Source organism: Natator depressus, chromosome 1, assembly GCF_965152275.1.
Source record: "Natator depressus isolate rNatDep1 chromosome 1, rNatDep2.hap1, whole genome shotgun sequence".
In the NCBI taxonomy this organism is placed as follows: domain Eukaryota; kingdom Metazoa; phylum Chordata; order Testudines; family Cheloniidae; genus Natator; species Natator depressus.
In genome coordinates, this window is record NC_134234.1 from 212,086,913 (window position 1) to 212,109,684 (window position 22,772).

A 22,772-nucleotide genomic window follows, 5' to 3' on the forward strand; every position below is an offset into this window, starting at 1 on the left:
ATCCATGGCACATTTCAGAGCTGGATTGACAGACTTTGCGGGTAACACCCTATGTGTGTTCCCTAAGTAATGTAGTTTTTAACAGAGGTGTCCTAAAAACAACGCAAATGGAGACTCTGATTTGGACTCTGACTACACACCTATTTAAATCACCATCTGAAAACTTTGAAGAACCAAAAAACTAACAATGCAGAGCAAACAGAGGATCTTCCCACGGCTGATAAATAATCATTTCATACTGATAAACCACACTTCCCACTATTGATTGTCTTTAACCTCATCTGGATGGCTGCTTTCTCACAGATCCAGATTTTTTTCTCTTTGCAATCCTGATCAGCATAGACATATGAGATAACAAACAGATATGTACAGTGTTTGGCAGGTTGGTAAATACAGATCCTAGAAAACAAAGCACTGTTTCACTACATCGTGGCATGTTTGAGTTACACACATGGCCATTTCTAGACAGGGCCATCTCCACAAGAACTGTTTGAGTCACTCTCAGTGAAACATGATTTCTCCAAACTGTTGAAGGGCCTGGCGGGGCCAAGCCCTGAACCCTAGGACAATAGACCTGACTGTAAAGTGCTCACAGCCCTGCCAGCGCCCTGCATAGTGATGGAACCTCCGGAGGGAATCTGGGATGTGTCACCCAGATAGCAGTGAAGACACCAACATCTAGGTCATTGAACCCCAAACCAGTGTTGCTAGGTACAGCCAGAGCTAAAAAACAGTGTAAAGCAAACTCAAACAGGGGCATCGGCAGTGGGGATCAAACTGGGACCTCTGAGCTAAATGTATGAGCTTCTAGTGCATGAGGTAAAAGACACCTCTCTCTTAACCAAGTCTGTAGCAGACTCATCGATCTCTAGCTGGCCTACCCAGCAATAGATGGGGACAGAGCACCACTCTGAGCAAGCAGGGGGTTACACCAGTGAGCCTGGGAATCAAATGTGGGTTGCCCAGAGTGCATCAGTAATAATCTGCTCAGCACTCCCATCCCCCACTGGTGCCAGGGAAACAGAGGCTTGAAGGCATTTCCAGCTTCTCCACAAAGGACTGAATATTTTTCGATGGGGAAGGGAGATGCAGGGAGAATAATTAATAGAATCATAGAATCACAGAAGATTAGGGTTGGGAGAGACCTCAGGAGGTCATCTAGTCCAATCCCCAGCTCAAAGCAGAACCAACCCCTACTAAATCATCCCAGCAAGGGCTTTGTCAAGCCAGGCCTTAAAAACCTCTAACAATAGAGATTTCAACACCTCCCTAGGTAACACATTCCAATGCTTCACCACCCTCCTAGTGAAAGAGTTTCTCCTAATATCCAACCTACACCTCCACCACTGCAACTTGAGACCATTACTCCTTGTTCTGTCATCTGCCACCACTGAGAACAGCCTCGCTCAATCCTCTTTGGAACCCCCATTCAGGTAATTGAAGGCTGATATGAAATCCCCCCTCACTCTCCTCTTCTGCAGACTAAAGAAGCCCATTTCCCTCAGCCTCTCCTCGTAAGTCAAGTGCCCCAGCCCCCTAATAATTTTCATTGCCCTCCGCTGGACCCTCTCCAATTTGTCCACATACTTTCTGTAGTGGGAGGCCCAAAACCAGATGTAATACTTCAGATGTGGCCTCACCAGTGCTGAATAGAGGGTGATAATCACTTCCCTTGATCTGCTGGCAATGCTCCTACTAATGCAGCCCAATATGCCGTTAGCCTTCTTGGCAACAAGGGCACACTGCTGACTCATATCCAGCTTCTCATCCACTGTAATCCACAGGTCCTTTTCTGCAGAATTGCTGCTTAGCCAGTCGGTCCCCAGCCTGTAGCAATGCATGGGATTCTTCCATCTTAAGTGCAGGATTCTGCACTTATCCTTGTTGAACCTCATCAGATTTCTTTTGGCCCAATACTCCAATTTGACTAGGTCACTCTGGACCCTACCCCTACCCTCCAGCATGTCTACCTCTCCCCCCAGCTTAATGTCAACTGCAAACCTGCTGAGGGTGGAATCCATCCCATCATCCAGATAATTAATGAAGATGTTGAACAAAACCGGCCCCAGGACCGACCCATGGGGCAATCCGCTTGATCCCGGCTGCCAACTAGACATCAACCTGTTGATCAGTTTGCATTGAGCCTGATGATCTAGCCAGCTTTCTATCCACCTTATAGTCCATTCATCCAATCCATACTTCTTTAACTTGCTGGCTAGAATACTGTGGGAGACAGTATCAAAAGCTTTGCTAAAGTCAAGGTAGATCACGTCCACCACTTTCCCCATATCCACAGAGCCAGTTATCTCATCATCGAAGGCAATCAGGTTGGTCAGGCATGACTTGCCCTTGGCAAATCCATGTTGACTGTTCCTGATCACCTTCCTCTTCTCCAAGTGCTTCAAAATGGATTCCTTGAGAACCTGTTCCATGATTTTCCTGGGAACTAAGGTAAGGCTGGTCTGTAGTTCCCCGGATTCTCCTTCTTCCCTTTTTTAAAGATGGACACTCTAGTTGCCTTTTTCCAGTCATCTGGGACCTCCCCTGATTGCCACAAGTTTTCAAAGATAATGGCCAATGGGTCTGCAATCACATCAGCCAACTCCCTCAGCAACCTCAATGCATTTCATCCAGCCCCAAGGACTGATCTGGTAACCGTGTTCAGGGATTGCATGCCAGATTGGGTACCTCAGGTGAGTTCATGCAAAATATGAAATTGCAGAACTACTGTCGCTGAAAGAAGTCTCTGTACCAGATGGCTGGAAGGTAGCTACTGTAATGCCAGTCCTTAAAAAGGGCTCCAGAGGAGATCCTGGCAAGGTCCTTTCATGAATCAGTAACTGGTTAAAAGACAGGAGACAAAGGGTAGGAATGAATGGTCACTTTTCAGAATGGAGAGAGGTAAATAGTGGGGTCCCCCAGGGATCTGAACTGTGACCAATGCTGTTCAACATATTCATGAGTGATCTGGAAAAAGGAGTAAACAGTGAGGTGTCAACATTTGCAGACAAAAGAAGATTACTCAAGAGAGTTAGGTCCAAAGCAGACTGGGAAGAGTTACAAAGGAATCTCAAAAAGTTTGTGACTGGGGTCTGAATGAGCTGTTGCCATCCAAGAAGGAGATTTGGGAATCATTCTGGATAGTTCTCTGAAAACTCCATATTAACGTGCAGCAGTGATTAAAAATAGCTAACAGAATGTTAGGAGCTATTAGGCAAGGGATTGAAAATCAGTCAGAAAATATCATGATGCTACTATATAAATTCATATATATCCATGGTCATAGATTTCTGTGTCCAGTTCTGGTTTCCCCATTTAAAAAAGAATGTAGTGGAACTAGGGCTGTTGATTAATCACCGTTAACTCATGCAATTAACTCAAAAAAATTAAGCTTGATTTAAAAAATCAATTGCTATTAATAGCAGTTTTAATCACATGGTTAAACAATAGAATACCCCTTTAAATTTATTAACTATTTTGGATGTTTTTCTACATTTTCAGATATATTTGTTTCAGTTACAACACAGAATACAAAGTGTACCGTGCTCACTTTATATCATTATTTTTGATTACAAATATTTGCACTGTAAATATGATAAACAGAAGAAATAGTATTTTTCAATTCACCTCGTACAAGTAGTGTAATATAATCTCATTATCATGAAAGTGCAATTTACAAAAGTAGATTTTTTTTGTTATATAACTGCACTCAAAAACAAAACAATGTAAAACTTTAGCACCTACAAATCCACTCAGTCCTACTTCTTGTTCAGCCAATCGCTCAGACAAACAAGTTTGTTTCCATTTATGGGCGATAATGCTGCCCGCTTTTTATTTACAATGTCACCTGAAAGTGAGAACAGGCATTCGCATGGCATTTTTGTAGCCAGCATTGCAAGGTATTAACATGCCAGATATGCTCAATATTCATATGCCCCTTCATGCTTTGGCCACCATTCCAGAGGACATGCTTCCATGCTGATGATTCTCATTAAAAAAATAATGCGTTAATTAAATTTGTGACTGAACTCCTTGGGGGAGAATTATACGTCTCCTGCTCTGTTTTTTACCTGCATTCTGCTGTATATTTCATATTATAGCAGTCTTGGATGATGACCCAGCACATGTTCATTTTAAGAACACTTTCATTGCAGATTTGACAAAATGCAAAGAAGGAACCGATGTTAGATTTCTAAAGATAGCTACAGCACTTGAGCCAGGATTTAAGAATCTGAAGTGCCTTCCAAAATCTGAGAGGGACGAGGTGTGGAGCATGCTTTCAGAACGTGATCGTTCCCCTCTATTTGACACTGGTGAGGCCACATCTGGAGTACTGTGTCCAGTTTTGGGCACCACACTACAAGAAGGATGTGGAAAAATTGGAGAGAGTCCAGCGAAGGGCAACAAAAATGATTAGGGGTCTGGAACACATGACTTATCATAGAATATCAGGGTTGGAAGGGACCTCAGGAGGTCATCTAGTCCAACCCCCTGCTCAAAGCAGGACCAATCCCCAATCAAATCATCCCAGCCAAGGCTTTGTCAAGCCTGACCTTAAAAACTTCCAAGGAAGGAGATTCTACCACCTCCCTAGGTAACGCATTCCAGTGTTTCACCACTGAGGAGAGGCTGAGGGAACTGGGATTGTTTAGTCTGCAGAAGAGAAGAATAAGGGGGGATTTGATAGCTGCTTTCAACTACCTGAGAGGTGGTTCCAAAGAGGATGTTTCTAGACTATTCTCAGTGGTAGAAGATGACAGCACAAGGAGTAATGGTCTCAAGTTACAGTGGGGGAGGTTTAGGTTGGATATTAGGAAAAACTTTTTCAATAGGAGGGTGGTGAAACACTGGAATGTGTTACCTAGGGAGGTGATAGAATCTCCTTCCTTAGAAGTTTTTAAGGTCAGGCTTGACAAAGCCCTGGCTGGGATGATTTAATTGGGGATTGGTCCTGCTTTGAGCAGGGGGTTGGACTAGATGACCTCCTGAGGTCCCTTCCAATCCTTATATTCTATGATTCTAAGACTTAAAAGAGCAACACTCCAATGTGGAAACTACAGAACCTGAACCACCAAAAAAGAAAATCAAACTTCTGCTGGTGGCATCTGACTGAGATCATGAAAATGAACGTGCATCGGTCCACTCTGCTTTGGATCGTTATCGAGCAGAACCCATCATCAGCATGGACGCATGTTCCCTGGAATGGTGGTTGAAGCCTTGAAGGGACATATGAATCTTTAGCGCATCCGGCACGTAAATATCTTGCAAAGTCAGCTATGACAGTGCCATGCGAATGCCTGTTCTCATTTTCAGGTGATGTGGTAAACAAGAAGCAGGCAGCATTATCTCCTGCAAATGTAACCAAACTTGTTTGTCTGAGTGATTGGCTGAACAAGAAATAGGACTGAGTGGACTTGTAGGCTTTTAAATATTACATTGTTTTATTTTTAATGCAATTTTTTGTACATATTTCTACATTTGTAGTTCCACTTTCATGATAAAGAGATTGCACTACAGTACTTGTATTAGGTGAATTGAAAAATACTATTTTGCTTTTACAGTGCAAATATTTGTAATAAAAATAAATATAAAGTGAGCACCGTACACTTGGTATTCTGTGTTGTAATTGATATCAATATATTTGAAAATGTAGAAAACATCCAAAATATTTTAATGGTTTTCTATTATTGTTTAATTGTGCGATTAATCATGATTACATTTTTAATCATGCAATTAATTGAGATTACATTTTTAAATCGCTTGACAGCCCTAAGTGGAACTGTAAAAGGTTTAGAGAAGGGTTTGACAGAATACACCACTGTATTCACACTGTACACACTATTGTAATTATCTTTACAAGTATGCCCTGTAAGGTATTACCTGAAAACCCATAATTTGCTGGTCAGTGTTGTCCTGGTAAAATATGTGTGGTACCATGGTATAAGAAGATTGTAAGATTCCCCTGTAGGCTGTTATTAACACATGTTCAAAACCATGCAGCCTTGCCCAGGCAGAAGTTAGGTCTGTCCTGAACAAAGGAAGGATTGTGTGCTAGCCTTAATTTGCATTTGAACAGTAAAGAGAGTCATCAAACTGGAAGGGGAGACAAAGGAAGTTCGAACAGGTGAAAAAGCAGCAGGAAATATCCTTCCTTTGTCTCCTGAGTCTCAGCTGGAAATGTTTTTCAAGAAGGGGACTGAAAGTATAAAAGGGAGGAACAAACACCCCAAGGGACTGCTCGCTCTCTCCCTGCCCATCGCATTCTCAGCCCCGGAAGAGACAAAGGAAGCAGCCTCTCTGAGGAGGGGGTCTTGACCTGAAGAGTTTGGTCAGTAACATTACTGGAAGGATGTGTTGAGAGATTTTGATTGAATCTAATATAGTTTCTTCAGTTAGTCACTAGTAAACATTTTATGTTTATTTTTCTTATAACCATTTCTGACTTTTAAGCCTCATTACTTCTGCTCACTTAAAATCAATCTCTTTGTAGTTAATAAACTTGTTTGACAGTTTTTTCTAATCCAGTGTGATTAGCTTGAAGTGCTTGGATAACTATTTAAGATAATAAGATGGCATATTATTCCCTTAAAGCAGTGTTTCCGAAATTTGGGATGCCACTTGTTCAGGGAAAGCCCCTGGCGGGCCGAGCCGGTTTGTTTACCTGCCGCGTCCGCAGGTTCGGACGATCGCGGCTCCCACTGGCCATGGTTTGCCACTTCAGGCCAATGGGGCTGCAGGAAGTGGCGGCTGGTACGATTGGCCTGCAGGAATGAACCGCGGCCACTGGGAGCCGCAATTGGCCGAACCTGCAGACACAGCAGGTAAACAAACCGGCCCAGCCCGCCAGGGGCTTTCCCTGAACAAGCGGCATCCCAAGTTTCGGAAACACTGCTTTAAAGGAATAATAGACTTAATATTTTTTTACTGTCCAGGAGGGGGCTGGGAAGTACAATACATATATTTCTGGGGGAAATTTGTGACGGGGGGGCAGGTGTTGGGGTCTGTGGTGGGGCGGCTGCCCCACCCCCTGCGGAGAAGGGCTGGAACAGGCCGGAGAGGCTGCACAGACCAGCAGCCAATCAGCAAGGGCCTGTGGACAGACAATCAGGGCAGAGTAAGAGGCAGCCAATCAGGGCCGAGCTAGGTCCTATATAAAGGTGCCTAGCAGGGGAGGGATCAGTCTCTCCCTGACTAGCAAGGGAGGAGGACTGGCTCCTGAGCTAGGGAGTGAGCACCTTGGACAGAGCAGTGCTGGGCAGGCTCGGGGGAGCAGGAGAGAGCTCCATCCCTGTTACCTGCCAGGCTGCAGACCCTGCTACAAAGGGCCAAGAAGGTGCACAGGGCCAAAGGGGAACTGGCCCAGGGAAGAAAAGGAGGACAAGAGGGGAACAAAGGAGGGCAGAAAGAGGCTGCCGCTACAGGGTCCCTGGCTCAGGACTCAGAGTAGCGGGCAGGCCTGGGTCCCCCCCCATCCCTCCCTTACACTGCACCTGGCCACACAAGACAGTGGCCAGTACAGACTGCAACTTGCCCCTGAAGTAAGGGGCTAGACTTTGGGTTGTGGTTGGCCACTGAGGCAGGTGTGAGTCCCAAAAACTGCTGTTAATCTCCCTGGAAGGGGGTAAGTCTGAAGTAGTGGGCACTGCCAGAGGGCAGTGTCCTAAAGCGGACGCTGCTGAGTGGGGAGCAACGTGGGTCCCAGGGCAGCAGAACGCACAATGGGCAAGACACCACGTGCAGAGGGTGCTCCAGGACTGGACAGAGCTAATTCCTGGAGCAACCAGTGAGAGGCGCCAGTGGCGGTGAGTCTTGACCCCATCACAGGGTCACTGCAGTGTACCCAAAGCTGGTGAGAGCCAAGGTGTGGCTGGCTGCAGCACACACAGTGACTTACATGCTGGTGGCTGTTTATGAGCTGTGTAGGTTGGACATTACAGCAGCAAGGTATTGTCAAGGGCACCCCAGGTTACACTGCAGAGGTGACACAGCCACCCACTAGTTTGAATTGTGCCCCAGAATGTCACAAAGGGCACAAAGATGATGAAGGGTACTGAACGGCTTCCATACCAGGAGAGACTAAAGATTCGGGTTGTTCATCCTAGAAAAGAGAGAACTAAGGGGAAGAGGGATATGATTAAAAGGTTTTCAGCTAAGATTGAGCAGCAGGGCTAGGCACCTCCCTGCAGCCTGGACATAGGTGCCTGTCTCTGTGAGAAGGGAAGGGTTTGCACACACTTCTCCTCAGCATCTCCCACTGGCCAGCTTAGGTGGTTCCCTGCCTAGGGTGCTGGCTTTTGTAAGCCCCATTACAAGGTTCCTGTCTCTCGATATATTTTGAATAAGAGTCTAGGAGCCTATCTCAGACTTTTGGAATTGCAGTGGTTTTCTGGGCACCTCAAAGTTAGGTGCTGTGACACCGAGCCAAACCTAACTCCTTTTGTGTAACCCAGCCTTCGAGAATCTAATGTTCTGAAGCATCACACCATGCGCTTCTGTCATAAATATAAAGGGAAGGATAACCACCTTTCTGTATACAGAACTATAAAATCCCTCCTGGCCAGAGGCAAAACCCTTTTACCTGTAAAGGGTTAAGAAGCTAAAATAACCTCGCTGGCATCTGACTTAAATGACCAATGAGAGGACAAGATACTTTCAAATCTGGAGCAGGGGGAACAAAGGGTTCGTCTGTCTGTGTGATGCTTTTTCCGGGAATAGATCAGGAATGCAGCCTCAGAAATTCTTAAGTTATTAAGTAATCTAGCTAGAAATGTGTTAGATTTCCTTTTGTTTAATGGCTGGTAAAATAGCTGTGCTGAATAGAATGTATATTCCTATTTTTGTGTCTTTTTGTAAGTTAAGGTTTTGCCTAGAGGGATTCTCTATGATTTGAATCTGATTAACCTGTAAGGTATTTACCATCCTGATTTTGCAGAGGTGATTCTTTTACTTTTTCTTTAATTAAAATTCTTCTTTTAAGAACCTGATTGCTTTTTCATTGTTCTTAAGATCCAAGGGTTTGCGTCTGTGTTCACCTATGCAAATTGGTGAGGATTTTTTATCAAGCCTTCTCCAGGAAATGGAGTGTAGGGCTTGGGGCGGGGGGGGAGGGGGTATTTTGTGGGAAGACGTCTCCAAGTGGGCTCTTTCCCTGTTCTTTGTTTAACACGCTTGGTGGTGGCAGCATAGGGTTCAAGGACAAGGCAAAGTTTGTACCTTGGGGAAGTTTTTAACCTAAGCTGGTAAGAATAAGCTTAGAGGGTCTTTCATGCAGGTTCCCACATCTGTACTCTAGAGTTCAGAGTGGGGAAGGAACCTTGACAGCTTCTAATCACAAGATGTGACCGAAAAGGTCTTTATCTCTAATTTTTCTGGTTCATTGATATGCCAGAAGTTCCTAGTTTCAATTTGGCACCTGTTACACATTTCAGAACTAGATTCCTAGATTTTGGGTGTTATCATTAGTTATCGGGTGTAGTACTTTGATGCTGATTGTAGCTTATTTTTAATAGTTACTTTCTAAGACTCTTTCCAGTTAATGGTTCTTGATTTTCATCACTGAACCCTGCGGAGAAAAAAAGCAGAAAGTTCTGGCTTAGTGGCTAATGAAATGCCCATTTGAATCCCAGTTGTGAGAAGTCTGAAAAACAAAAATACGCACAAGAAAACAGAATCACTAGTATATGTTATCGCATACTGATAGAGCCAATTTCTGTTTGGTGACGTTGCTGTACCTTAGTTTGACAGCTGCTTTCTCACAGATACAGAAGTGCTTCTCTGTGCAGTAATAATTGTAAATTTTTTCTCTATATAGGTATCCACAATTAGAGGATGAATACAAGTCAATCCTAGAAAATAAAGCATCATTTCATTATGTCTTGACATTGGCACTCAGTGCATGTATTCGGGGCACTCTGTATTTGCCAGTTTCCCTGGGGTAAGTAATGTGCATGTGCCCTACAACTGGTTCAGATTACTTTCCTCTACATGAGAGCTCATCTCTGCCAGCCAGTGCATTGTGAGGTCAGTGTCAAGGCTCCACTGCTCCTTGCCCACTCCCTCCTCACCCACACAGGACAGGGATTAGCAGCCCTACAGAAGCTGCTATTGCCCCTGTGCTTCTAGTCACAACGCAGACAGACAGCGTAGGAAAGTAAGTGGGCACCATCTGTCTCCTCTGCACAAGCACCCAGGACAGGCCTCAATTTGGTCTGAAATATTTATAACTTACCAATCTACTTTCTGTGTCAAAAGAGCTGAGCCATCCGTCCAATACCAGCTGTTCTCTCCAGATTTATGTAAACCAATCCAGTAATATTGTGTATTCTCTCTTGGAAGTACGTGGTTCTGTGAGGAAATCACCACATTATTTCCCAAAAGAAGCCAAGTTCTTATAGGAGATATGGGGTCTGGTGCCCTATTGTCCTGCACATTGTCTTGTTATTTACACCAGGATAAAATGGGTATAATACCTACCAGATCAGAATGCTGGCATTTGATGGCCACTTTATTCCAGTGTAAATGAAGACACAAATTTTAGGACCATGGTGAATCCAACTCTGTGGAAGTGTGGAAATCCTTCCCTTGAATCCCTCAAGGAACCCAGAAGACCAGGACAAATGTTATCCACAAAGCACTGATCCACCCTCCTCCTGAAAGCAGCCAGAAGGCAGTACCCCCTGTAGAAAACCCATTGTTCGTAAATACAGCAGGATCTGAGAGACTTGTGTCTATTTTACTAATATCCCCTGACAGTAAGTTCCAAATGTGACCGACAGATTTACTGTATTCTGCACTGTTCCACACTTTGGGGTTCCTGAGGCAACAGAGCTGTAGTAACCAAAATGCAATTTATCTTGGAGAGGCTTCTGAGAAATTAATTAAAGTTAAAATAAAACAGACTGGGAGAGGGACCATACCAGCTTATGTCTGTGTTTTAGCATGAGAAGGGTGGAATTCTGTAAGGAACAGAACCTCTGGCTCTCTTCCCATGACCTCTTCTGCATTGATATGTAGAAACAGGTGTCACCTCCCCTCCATTGCCAGCTTGCAGGGCACAGTGTACAACTGGGTCCTATGAAAGAGAAATTGTCTCTATTTCTCATCCTAAGCAGTTCAGTGGCGAATACAGGAGCTGAAGCCATGGGTTTGAGTGGGTATAGAAGTTGCAGAGTTGTAACGGATGTGACACTAATCCTCCGGGGACCAAACTGGAGAATCTCGCTAGCCTGTGTGAAATGAGTTGCTGAGTCTCAGTTCTGTTACAGTATGACTTGATCTCCATTGAGGACTGGTGGATTTTTCATTGCTGAGAAATTTAAAACCCAGTAGTAGAGAATGTTGTTATCAGGAGTCACCAAGTCATGCTGCTACACATAATCTTACAAGTTCTGTTTGTCAGCATATGAGCAGTGTGTAGTCTTTGAAGAAATACTATGTTGTTAGTTTTGTGAGGGAGGTTCTTTCTGACAGAGCTGTTACAAGCAGCCAGAGAGTTTGCCATTCTCCTTAATCTCTGTAATTAGAGTCCATTCTTGGGGCAGGGCTATCTCCTGGAAACCAGGTATTAGTGTGTTGGCTCAGATTCCTGAAAGCGGGGATTGCTGCATGCTGTTTGTGACTACCTCTGTTCCAGGGTGTATATAGTATAAACCAAGCAATTGCACTGAGGGAATACGCAGACTTTTTGTCATAGATTTCTCATCCAAAAGGAAACTTACCCCACTTCTCCAGGGTTCTAGGCACCACAATCAAACACCCTGATATTTTCACTCCTGCTTATTTTTTTACTGGTTTGATATCCAACTGCCCAATTCCACCCTGGAGGTTCCATAGCAAATTCACTATAAGGGCCATCAATATTGCTCCTTAATTGACTAAAGAGGGAGTTGCTGAATAGAGCTAAGTAAATAACTGGGTGGCTGGGGGGGGGGGGGAGGGTTGCTCAGCATCTGAAGGGGAAAAAAAATCTTTAAAAAAAAGTTCAGTAAGTTTCAAATCAGTACAGAACTCTTTCTCGCTGAAACAAATTCATGTAGGTCAAACGAAACAATTTCAAAATGAAAGTTTATTTAGAAACTAAATGTTGAAATGATTCATTTCAAAAATGTCAAAATGAACTAGTTTGAGTTAGTTGAATTTTTTCCTTATTTTTTATTTGGCAGAATTCTATCCAAATTCAGAAATTTTGTTCACCACTTTGGACATTTACTATTCACTAAAAAAACATTGCCTAGCTCAATGCTGAGTCACACAAAGTACTCTTGCTTCCCCACTGACTGAACATACTGCTTCTTTTGCAATTCATTATCCTGTCCCAGTCCCAGAGGTACTGAATGAAAATTGAACCTTAGTCCTCCACACTGTTCTGCAGACCACTAAGCAACATCTCGGGTGACAGTTATCATCTGATGCTGTTCTATGGCCCATGTGAAATCAGTTGGTTAGCAAAAATCCAGTTACTAGGTCACATCACATCACAAAAGCACCACAATAACTAGCATTAATTATTTGCTTTCTTAGCAATTTCAACACACAAGAAGAGGATCGAATGGATCACGAAGGAGGAATTCCCTTATCTCACCTCTCCACTAACTGCATACACTTAGCTGTGGTCCCTTTCAATGCAAGGGCAGAGTTAATTTAATAGGGATGTTATGAGAAGCAGCTGGGGGAATTGTATAACCATTGCCCAACCTTATCTATTCTGGAATAAAGGATAGGAGTCCGTTTGCATAACAATCCTAATTACCATTATTCTCATTATTTTCCTCTCCTTTAAGACACAAATGATCTTTCATATCTTGCATTCTTTTTGAAAAATTTGTTTGCAGAGTTTCCTGGTTCCTCATGAGGTTCCCAATTTGTTTCTGGAAGTCATTGGAAACCTGAAAAACTGAAATTCACAAAAGCATTTTCCATTCTGACCATTTACAAATCAAAATTATTCCTGTCTCTCTCCTCTTAATTTTAGTGATTCCATCCATCTGGTTTAAATGTTGTGCTTTATTTCATGTAGTAATGATTAGAAGTGACATCACAGATTTAGTGTAATTTGTTTCTATTAAAAACAATATAAAATGAGCTGGTTTGTTAATGGGGTACAGAGCCTTTCACCTTTTTGTCACCAATGTCTATCCAATGCAGGTCAGTATTAACCAAAAGGCATCCCTCCTGAGAAGTGTACAGTATGAAATGAGTTAGTGGATGTCACTCCAGTTCCTAATGGCACAGGTTTCCACATCACAAAAACCACCACCATAACTGGCACAAGAAGGCTCCTCTTTGGCAATTTAAGCAGAGAGGCCAAGGAGTGAATGGGCTACACGGATTGTCACTTGTAGCATTAATACTACTCTGGAGCAGGGCCAAGGTTAAAGTACATTAATTGGTGAGAGTATGCCTGGGAAACTTGCATTATCACTGCCCCCGCTGTATCTTTGAAACAGTTAAATCATCAACTTCAGACTAGAAAGGATGGATATCAATCTGGCATCTTTTACAAGCACCAAATTAATGAATAAATAAAATATTGATACTTACACACAATCCCAAGGGCTAACATCCCTAGCAGCAATGCCAAGCACAGTATGAGGAAAGTCAAAGCAGCCAAACGCCATGTGGAGGATGAAGAGGGGAGCCCTGGAGGAACAGCAGAATAAAGTCCAGACCAGTAATATTATTTTTATTTTTATATATATATATATACACACACACACACACTTAGTGCTTTAAGAGGGCCAATTTCAGAAAGCTGAAAACAATTATGAGCCAAATCAGGTGGGAGGAAGAATTTAATCTGAAAAATGTGAATGAAAATTGGGAATCATTTAACACTTCTCTAGATGCCCCAAAAGTCACAATCCCACAAAGAAGGCTGTGCTGGTTAAAAAGCCAGTCTGGATTATAAGAGAATTGAAGGCAGCTGTAAAATATTATATCGAAGGCAACACTCTGTGAGAAAAGGCTCTTAGCCTCTACGTGCTATTCAGAACTCCCGCCGAAGAGGGACAGCCTTCTGATGAGAAGGAATTCAAAGCCAGCCAAGGTTGGCTTAACAGTTTTAGGAACTGCTTCAACCTCAAAAACGTGCAGACTACTGGTGAAGCTGCATCTGTCAATGAAGAGGCAGCAAAAGCCCACCCTGAACAATTAAAGAAATATAATATATACACACACACAAAATGGAATAAAGGGGAAGTTGATAGTAATGAATATAAATCATTGTGAAATAATGTATCCCTGTGTTCACACCCTACACACTATTGTAATAAGGTTTATACAAAGTATGGTTTATACAAAGTATGCCTTGTCAGATTGTGACGGGTTGGACCCCCCTTCCGAGATGCCACCTGTTGTGTTGGGGTCCCACTGAGCCCACTCATTCTACCAGCCTGGGCTGCCTCACCCTGCCCTGCTGCACACACACGCACAAGTAGGGACACACCCAGGTGTAGAATCACAGAGTCTGCAATCAGCTCTGTGTGGGAAGACTCAGCTCGGGCAATTTACCATAGGGTACAGCAGCAAAGCATTGTAAAGGGCAACCCAGGTTAGAGGGCAGGAGTGACACAGCTACTCATTAGTCTGGATTCTACTCTGACTATGTCACAATCAGAAGTTAGGAATTGCAGGAAATTTATAATGGATTATAAGGTGGATAGAAAGCTGGGTACATCATTGGGATCGACAGGTAGTGATCAACGGCTCAATGTCTAGTTGGCAGTTGTATCAAGTGGAGAGCCCCACAGGTCAGTCCTGGGCCTGGTTTTGTTCAACATCTTCATTAATGATCTGGATGATGGGATGGATTGCACCCTCAGCAAGTTCACGGATGACACTAAGCTGGGGGGAGAAGTAGATACACTGGAGGGTAGGAATGGGGTCCAGAATGACCTAGCTAAATTGGAGGATTGGGCCAAAAGAAAACTGATGAGGTTCAACAAGGACAAGTGCAGAGTCCTGCACTTAGGATGAAAGAATCTCATGCACTACTAGAGGCTGGAGACCGACTAGCTAAGCAGCAGTTCTGCAGAAAAGGACCTGTGGATTACAGTGGACGAGAAGCTGGATATGAGTCAGCAGTGTGCCCTTGTTGCCAAGAAGGCTAACGGCATATTGGGCTGCATTAGTAGGAGCATTGCCAGCAGATCGAGGGAAGTGATTATCACCCTCTATTCAGCACTGGTGAGGCCACATCTGAAGTATTACATCCAGTTTTGGGCCCCCCACTACAGAAAGGATCTGGACAAATTGGAGAGAGTCCAGCGGAGGGCAACAAAAATGATTAGGGGGCTGGGGCACATGACTTACGAGGAGAGGCCGAGGGAACTGGGCTTAGGTAGTCTGCAGAAGAGAAGAATGAGGGGGGATTTGATAGCAGCCTTCAACTACCTAAAGGGAGGTTCCAAAGGGAATGGAGCTAGGCTGTTCTCAGTGGTGGCAGATGACAGCACTGGTCTCAACTAGCAGTGGGGGAGGTCTAGGTTGGATATCAGGAAACTCTATTTCACAAGGAGGGTGGTGAAGCACTGGAATGGGTTACCTAGAGAGGTGGTGGAATCTCCAACCTTAGAGGTTTTTAAGGCCCGGCTTGACAAAACCCTGGCTGGGAAGATTTATTTGGAGTTGGTCCTGCTTTGAGCAGGGGATTGGACTAGATGACCTCCTGAGGTCTCTTCCAACCCTAATCTTCTATGATTCTATGAAGCCATGGGACGGAAGTAGAAATCTGTGGCAGCAGAGTTAAAGACAGTGAGAAGGAATTTTTTAAATATATCAGGAACAAAATGAATCCTGACAATGGTATGGGTCCATTGCAAGATGGAAATGGTAGAATTATCAATAATAACGCAGAAAAGGCAGAAGTGTTCAATAAATATTTGTGTTCTGTGTTTGGGGAAGAAAACAGATGATGCAGTCTCATCATATGGTGGTGATAGCACTCTTTCCATTCCACTTGTATCTCTGGAGACTGTTAAACAAGCTACTAAAGTTAGAACATTTTAAAATCAGCAGGTCCAGATAATTTGCATTCAAGAGTTTTAAAAAAGCTGTCTGAGGAGCTTGCTGGACCATTAATGTTAATTTTCAATAAGTCTTGGAGTAATGAGGAAGTTCCAGAAAAGTGGAAGAAAGCTAATGCTATGCCAACTTTTAAAAAGAGTAAACCGGATGACCCAGATAATTATAAACCTATCAATTCTGCCGTCAATTCTTGACAAGATAATGGAGTATCTGATATGGAACTCGATCAATAATGAACTAAAGGACATTAATATAATTAATGCAAATCAGCATGCATTTATGGAAAATAGATCTGGTCAAACTAACTTGATTTTTTTTATGAGATTACAAGTTTAGTTGATAAAAATAATAGGAATTGATATAATGTACTTTGCCTTCTGTAAGGCATTTGACATGGTGCCGCATGACATTTTGTTAAAAAAACTAGAATGATATAAAATCAACATGACACACATTAAATGGATTAACAACTAGCTAACAAATAGGTCTCAAAATGTAACTATATAGCATTTTTATCAATGACCTGGAGGAAAACATGAAATCATCATTGATGAAGTTTGCAGACGATACAAAAATTTGGGGAGTGGTAAATAATGAAGAGGGTGGGTCACTGATTCAGAGTGATCTCGATAGCTTAGTAAACTGGGCACCAAGCAAACAATATGTGTTTTAATATGCCTAAATGTATCATCTGGGAACAAAGAATGCAGACCATACTTTGATGATGAGGGACTCTGTCCTGGGAAGCAGTGACTCTGAAAAAGGTTTGGAAGTGGTGGCTGATGATCAGCTGAACACAACCTACCAGTGTGATTCTGTGGCGAAAAGAGCTAATGCAACCCTGGGATCATAAACAGGGGAATCTTGAGTAGGAGTAGGGAGCTTTCAAACCCTTTTGGAGAGAACCAAGATGTTACAACTCAATTTTATGAACTCTTTGATTGGATAATATGCACTTGAACCAGATCCTCAGCTGGGGTAAATTGGAATGATCTACTGAAGTCAGAATAGTGACACCAAGTTTTGACCAGTTCTAGCTACAAATGAGTTAACTTCCCAATTAATTACAATCCAGTTCCAATTTGGAGTGTGTATGGGACAGTAACTGTGTGCCCAGTTCATATTAACATTTTGCATAAGTCCAAGGCTGGAGCACAGACAGAAGACCCTGTTAAATCCAGGTTAGTTCCCATTTTCTCTTCAAAATAGAATGCTGTTTTAACCAATCTTGTAAATGGGCCTCCCTACATGGTTGTTTGTGTAATGTAGACAGGCCCATGACCCGCATGCTCTCAGAGAGAGGCTGGCCTTCTGAAAAAAGGCAACATGCTGTAGTGGAAAGAAACAAAAGGACTTTCTGAAACATAACAGTTTTCATCTTACTTAGCCAATATCCCATGAAATTAACTGCAAGTGTGTTTTTAGTCTAGCTGTATTTCTAGTCTCCTTATTGAACCAGGTCCCTGCCACCCTGGTTTGCCTGCTTTATGTTGCTCCGGCAATGCAAAACAGGAAGAAAGTCTACTTAATCATCTACATGGGAATCCACCATGATAGGGAAATCCCTAGCTGGAGTAGCCAACTTCATACCACCTAGCCATAACATAAAGCGGATGTCTAGGACATGGCTAGGAAGGCGACATGGTGAGAGTGCCCCTGCACTCCAGTGACCATCACTTGTGAAGGAGCCCCGTGGACACTGTTGCAGCCAGGCCTGAGGCTGCTCTAAATTATGCTGAGGGAGGGGTCAGCCTGTAAGTGTGTGTCTTCATCTCTAGGGCACACCTGATGCCTAGATGCAGCATTGCAGAGCTCTATGACTCTCATACCATCTCTGGTGACTACTTATTTGGCTACAATGGCCAGTCCCAGCCAATGTATTCTCCCTACCCCCTGTCTGGGTCTTCTGTAGCTCAGCCCTCTAGCCAGGTCACATAAGAGTTCAGCTTCTTCCAGAGTAGCACAAACAACATCAAACAGATCCTTAAACTAATAGCCCTTCTGCTTCTCTCAACTTCTCTGTAGTTCCCTTGTTTGCCTTTGCACAGGGCTTTTCTTGCAGGTGCCTAACCTGCCTCTGTATTGTTCTTCTGCCATTGCACCCTGTCTGTTAAACCTTATCCCATCACTTCTCTCTGTCAGAGAGACCTGCCTCCTCAGCACTCTCTTCCCCTAAGTGAGCTCCCTCAATCTACTTATAAGGCCTAGTTCCACCTACTCTGGCTAGGAGGCAACTAGTTAATCACCCTCAGGTGTGGAGCTGAGTAATTGGGGGTACTTTCCCTTACCTTGCAGATGATGGGGGTTAAGCCCCATCACACAGCCCCAGTTGGCCTCATGATTAGCAAAGGTGGTGTAAACTCCCTTTTATCTGCTTCCCCCTTAGCTGCACTGAATGGAGCTTTGGCACAGCTGAGAATCTGGCACCTTTTGTTTACTTTGCCATTTTTCTTTTTACTCTCTATCCAAGGCAAAATAAACATTGCTTATATTAAAGATACCTATGGCTCCGCTTCTCCTCCCACATGCACTGGTGCAAATCAGGATTAACCCCACTGAATTCAATGACTGCCTGAAAGACAGAACACAGTCAAGTTCCTGGAAGTGGTTATGTTAGGTGTTGGACTGCTTTTCCTGGGCACGCGGAAGAGAAGGAAGTTCACTTTAAATCTCAGAGGAGGCTAGGTCGGGAATGAGGGAACAAACCCAAAGAGTTGCAAAGCCATCCTCAAAAGTTGCTGCAAAGAAGCTGGCTGCAGTCAATGTGTGTCCAGAGAGCACTGAAAGATCTGTGTGCCTGCTTACAACATCTTCCCGGAGCCAGACTATTAAACCTTCCTTTAAAGCTTTTGACATTGGTCAGTATCAAAAACAGGATTTCTTTTTCTTTCTCTTTCTCTTTCCAGCCTAGGTTCTGGGCACTTAACAATACTTAGATGCCCCAGATCCTTCCCTGTGCTGTGACTAAGGTGACCAGATAGCAAGTGTGAAAAATTGGGATGAGGAGAGGGGAAATTGGGGTGGGCGGGGGGTGTAATAAAGTCCTATGGAAGACAAAACCCCTAATAATCGGGACAATCCCGATAAAATCGGGGCATCTGGTCACCCTAGCTGTGACCCCTGTGCACAGCACCCTTGGGACACAGTGACAAAGCTGGCCCAGGAGGATCATACCAGTGCAGCAGCTCTGCTGTCAACTCCCCTCCCTATGGCTGGTGTAAAGTGGTGGCTCTGAAAAAGAAGGCACAGCTAGGGCTTCCCTGAACTCTGGAGATCCCCAACTGCTGTAATGACCATTTATGGTCACTAGCAGCAGACGCAAGTTGGAGCAGCCTTCAGAATGCTCTAATTTATACCAGAGGACTAGCCTGTACGTAAAGACAAAATAACCTAACACCTTTCCTAACGAGGTACAGCCCCAAATTGGAGCCTAAAGGCATCACAATTGGTGCCCTCAGAAATTTAAGCAAAAAAAGGGAAAGTGGTTTTCAGTTTGATTCACTTGGGGTCTGCGGTTTCCTTAGCTGAATGCAAATCCTGCTGCAGAGGACAGGATGGGGCTGTGTGGTCTGAACTGGCCAGGGAGCCAGAGAAAACAAAAGACCAGGTTTGTGAGTGTTTTACTTAAATAATCTCTCATTCATTGTTTCAGGAAAAGGTTCCATGAATCAGGTTTGTTTTTTGAGGAATGTTTTTCTTACACTTACTAATGTGCTCTTGGTGTATTTTTTTTAAAGTGACCTATGACAATTTCAAGTGTTTTCCCCTTCTCTGGCTGTGTTTACCCTCTCACATGGAGATGCCACAAATGCTCCATACCCTGAAAGCAAGTTATCATTTGTCACCAAATGTTACAACCTCCCATGAGAAAGAAGCAACCTGGAGTCGGTCCTACATGAAAGAGAACAAAGATTCTCGTTTCCCCATGGAACAGAATTTGGCAACTGTAAAATCTTAACCTAGGGCCACATCATCCCATGGATGATTCTATAGAAATCCCCACTGAATTCATTATGAACTGATGGCACAATATGTCCTCAAGACTGTCAGACTCTACTCTAGAGCCTGATCCTCAAACACTTACTACCTTTCACACTGCTCACTCCCATAGGTAGTCCTATTAAAGTCAATAGGACTACGCATGGTAGTAAGTACTACTTTCAGCAATTAATTTTTGCAGGAGTGGGTCCCTACATAGTAAAATGGTATGGGGAGGGACATCTCCCTCCATGCTTTGAACGGCACTGTGCATGCCTCTGCTCTAATCACAATAAAACAGGAGAAATTCACCACTGGTGTGACTCTACTGAGAAGTAGGGAGTTAAAGGAGTGAATCTGGCCCATTCTGCCTAAGATTAGGTTGAGAGCACGTCCCAGCCCAGCTACTTTAAGCACAACTAAAAAGCCCCATAGAGATGGTACCTTTTTCCTCAGGAGCGTCAGGCTTTGGGATATTTTCCAGTGCATAAGATTTATTAAATTCCAGATCCGCATATGTTATTTCTTCTGTCATAGCTGGTGAAGACGGAAGCTTATATTTCAACTAAAAAAATTATAGCACGTTTCAGGTTCTGCAGCTGTTGAGTGAGGGAAAAGATCCGCTGTTTTAGAGAGGGCTCCTTTTCAGTGCATTGGTAGATATAAATGAGGCAACAGAGCAGCCCAGAACTTCCTATAAGAGGATGTTACAAAAGAAAAATGTTCCCTTTTGACCAAGAAATTGTCCCTCTCTCTTTCTTCCTCCTCCCTTCTCGCCTATCTGCCCTCCACTTATTTCTCTTTGCAATGGCTGAAGAAAATACAGTCCTGTCTGTGTAAATTCTGTGGTTTTGGTTTTTAAAGAGGCAACTAGTTTCTGGAGAATTGCAAATTCAGGACTTACACGCAGGAGTGAATACAAGCTTTTCACAGCACCATAGTCATGTTCTTTTGTTACCAGCTACATGTGGTAGAGGTTAGCACTCTGCACTGCCCAGCAGTGGTTTGGGACCAATTCTCAGTCTTTGTCTCTTGCCACAGGGTTCTGAGAGTACTCCAGACACTGGGTCCAATGCCCAGGAGTTTGTGTGCTAAGGGCCACCCAGCCTGCATGGTGGAGTCCAGGGTCCTGGCTGCCTGGCCGCTTGGTGCAGCGGAGTTTGGGGTTGGGGCTGCCCTGCCATCTGGTCCATCATGGTGGGGTTGGGGCTGCTGACCAGCTGCCCTACCACCCGGTCCTGCACAGCTGGGTCCGGGGTCAGGGCTGTTGCCTGGCTGCCCTGCTGCCCAGCGGGGTCCAGGGTCCCTGCTGCCTGACCCCACGGCCAGGGCTCCACTCCTGGCCCCATTCTGTGCAGGGATCTCTGGGCGGAAGGCATAGGGGTCAGGGGAGTTGGGGCGGTGCTGTGGTTCTCCACCTGAAGGCCAGGTAATACATTGTGGGCCGCATAGGATAAATAGGTTGAGAACCACTGGTCTAAAGCCTTGAGAATGGCAGGCGGAATCCTTTGACATGCCATCACCCAAACCTTCACTTTAAGCCACAGTCATTGTTTACTATCCAGTTGCCATCTCTCTCTTTCTTACTGGATGGTTTTCCAAGTTTTGTCAGATGTTGACTGCATATGCATTCTCTCTGTGTGCTGTCCCAGCTCTGTGCAGATAGTTGGAACAACAGACGTAGATCGAACCGCCCAATAGCTACAGACCCCTTAATAGCAAAGGAACTTGGTGAGGTTTATTGTCGACGAAGCAAGGTATTAGTGCCCCTATACTTGCTACAAGTATGCTCAATACATGTATGCCTGTGACAATGGACGCAGCTCAGTGAATGGCGGGACTTTCCATTCCCCCCAGGCTGGCCAAAGACACGCCCTTTGAGACTCCATTTTAAATACCGATACAAACAGATTACGTACTGCCCCTCTAATATGGTTAGTTGCTGCCCCCTGACATGGCTCGTTAACACCCATTGCCTTGTACATGTTGGTTCGATCAAGACATCTCCATCAATCACTTTGTCATCCTGAACTTTTCTTTAGGAGGGTTCAGTGTGTTTTCATTCTCTTGGGTGTGTGTGTGTGTGTGTGTTTGTACCGTACTTAGTTTGGGGTGTTTTGGTGCCACCCTTCTGGAACATATTTGCATGAGTGTCCTCTGCCTAGCGCTTCACAGGAATGTGGATGATTGCAATGCCAGCCCTGTTCTTGCCAGCTTCTGTGAACTTGCAAGTAATCAGAGCGTGACATCTGTTCACAGCCCTGACATTTGTTAACTTTATTTTATATCAGCAAAGCATGCCCACTACTTTACCTCAGTTCTCATGCCAGGCCTCTGATACAAGGGCTTATGTCTCAGCCTCTCTTTCATAGAATCATAGACTCGCAGAAGATTAGGGTTGGAAGAGACTTCATGAGGTCATCTAGTCCAACCCCCTGCTCAAAGCAGGACCAATCCCCAACTAAATCATCCCAGTCAGGGCTTTGTCAAGCTGGGCCTTAAGGACGTCTAAGGATGGAGATTCCACCACTGCCCTAGGTAACCCATTCCAGTGCTTCACCACCCTCCTAGTGAAAGAGTTTCTCCTAATATCCAACCTAGACCTCCCGCACTACAACTTGAGTCCGTTGCTCCTTGTTCTGTCATCTGCCACCACTGAGAACAGCCTAGCTCCATCCTCTTTGGAACCCCCCTTCAGGTTGGTGAAGGATGCTATCAAATCCCTCCTCACTCTTCTCTTCTGCAGACTAAATAAGGCCAGTTCCCTCTGC

General features: G+C 44.1%; 1 protein-coding gene across 1 annotated transcript; it reads right to left on the minus strand.

Moving 5' to 3' along the window:
• Positions 1-233: 233 nt before the first annotated feature.
• Positions 234-20,536, minus strand: LOC141985523 (C-type lectin domain family 12 member A-like). Its single transcript, XM_074949777.1, has 7 exons — positions 20,446-20,536; positions 13,540-13,638; positions 12,749-12,892; positions 10,917-11,071; positions 10,229-10,344; positions 9,732-9,845; positions 234-399 (listed from the first exon to the last, which is right to left on the minus strand). Exons 1-7 carry the CDS (start codon positions 20,534-20,536, stop codon positions 234-236), a joined length of 885 nt encoding a protein of 294 aa, XP_074805878.1.
• Positions 20,537-22,772: the final 2,236 nt, after the last annotated feature.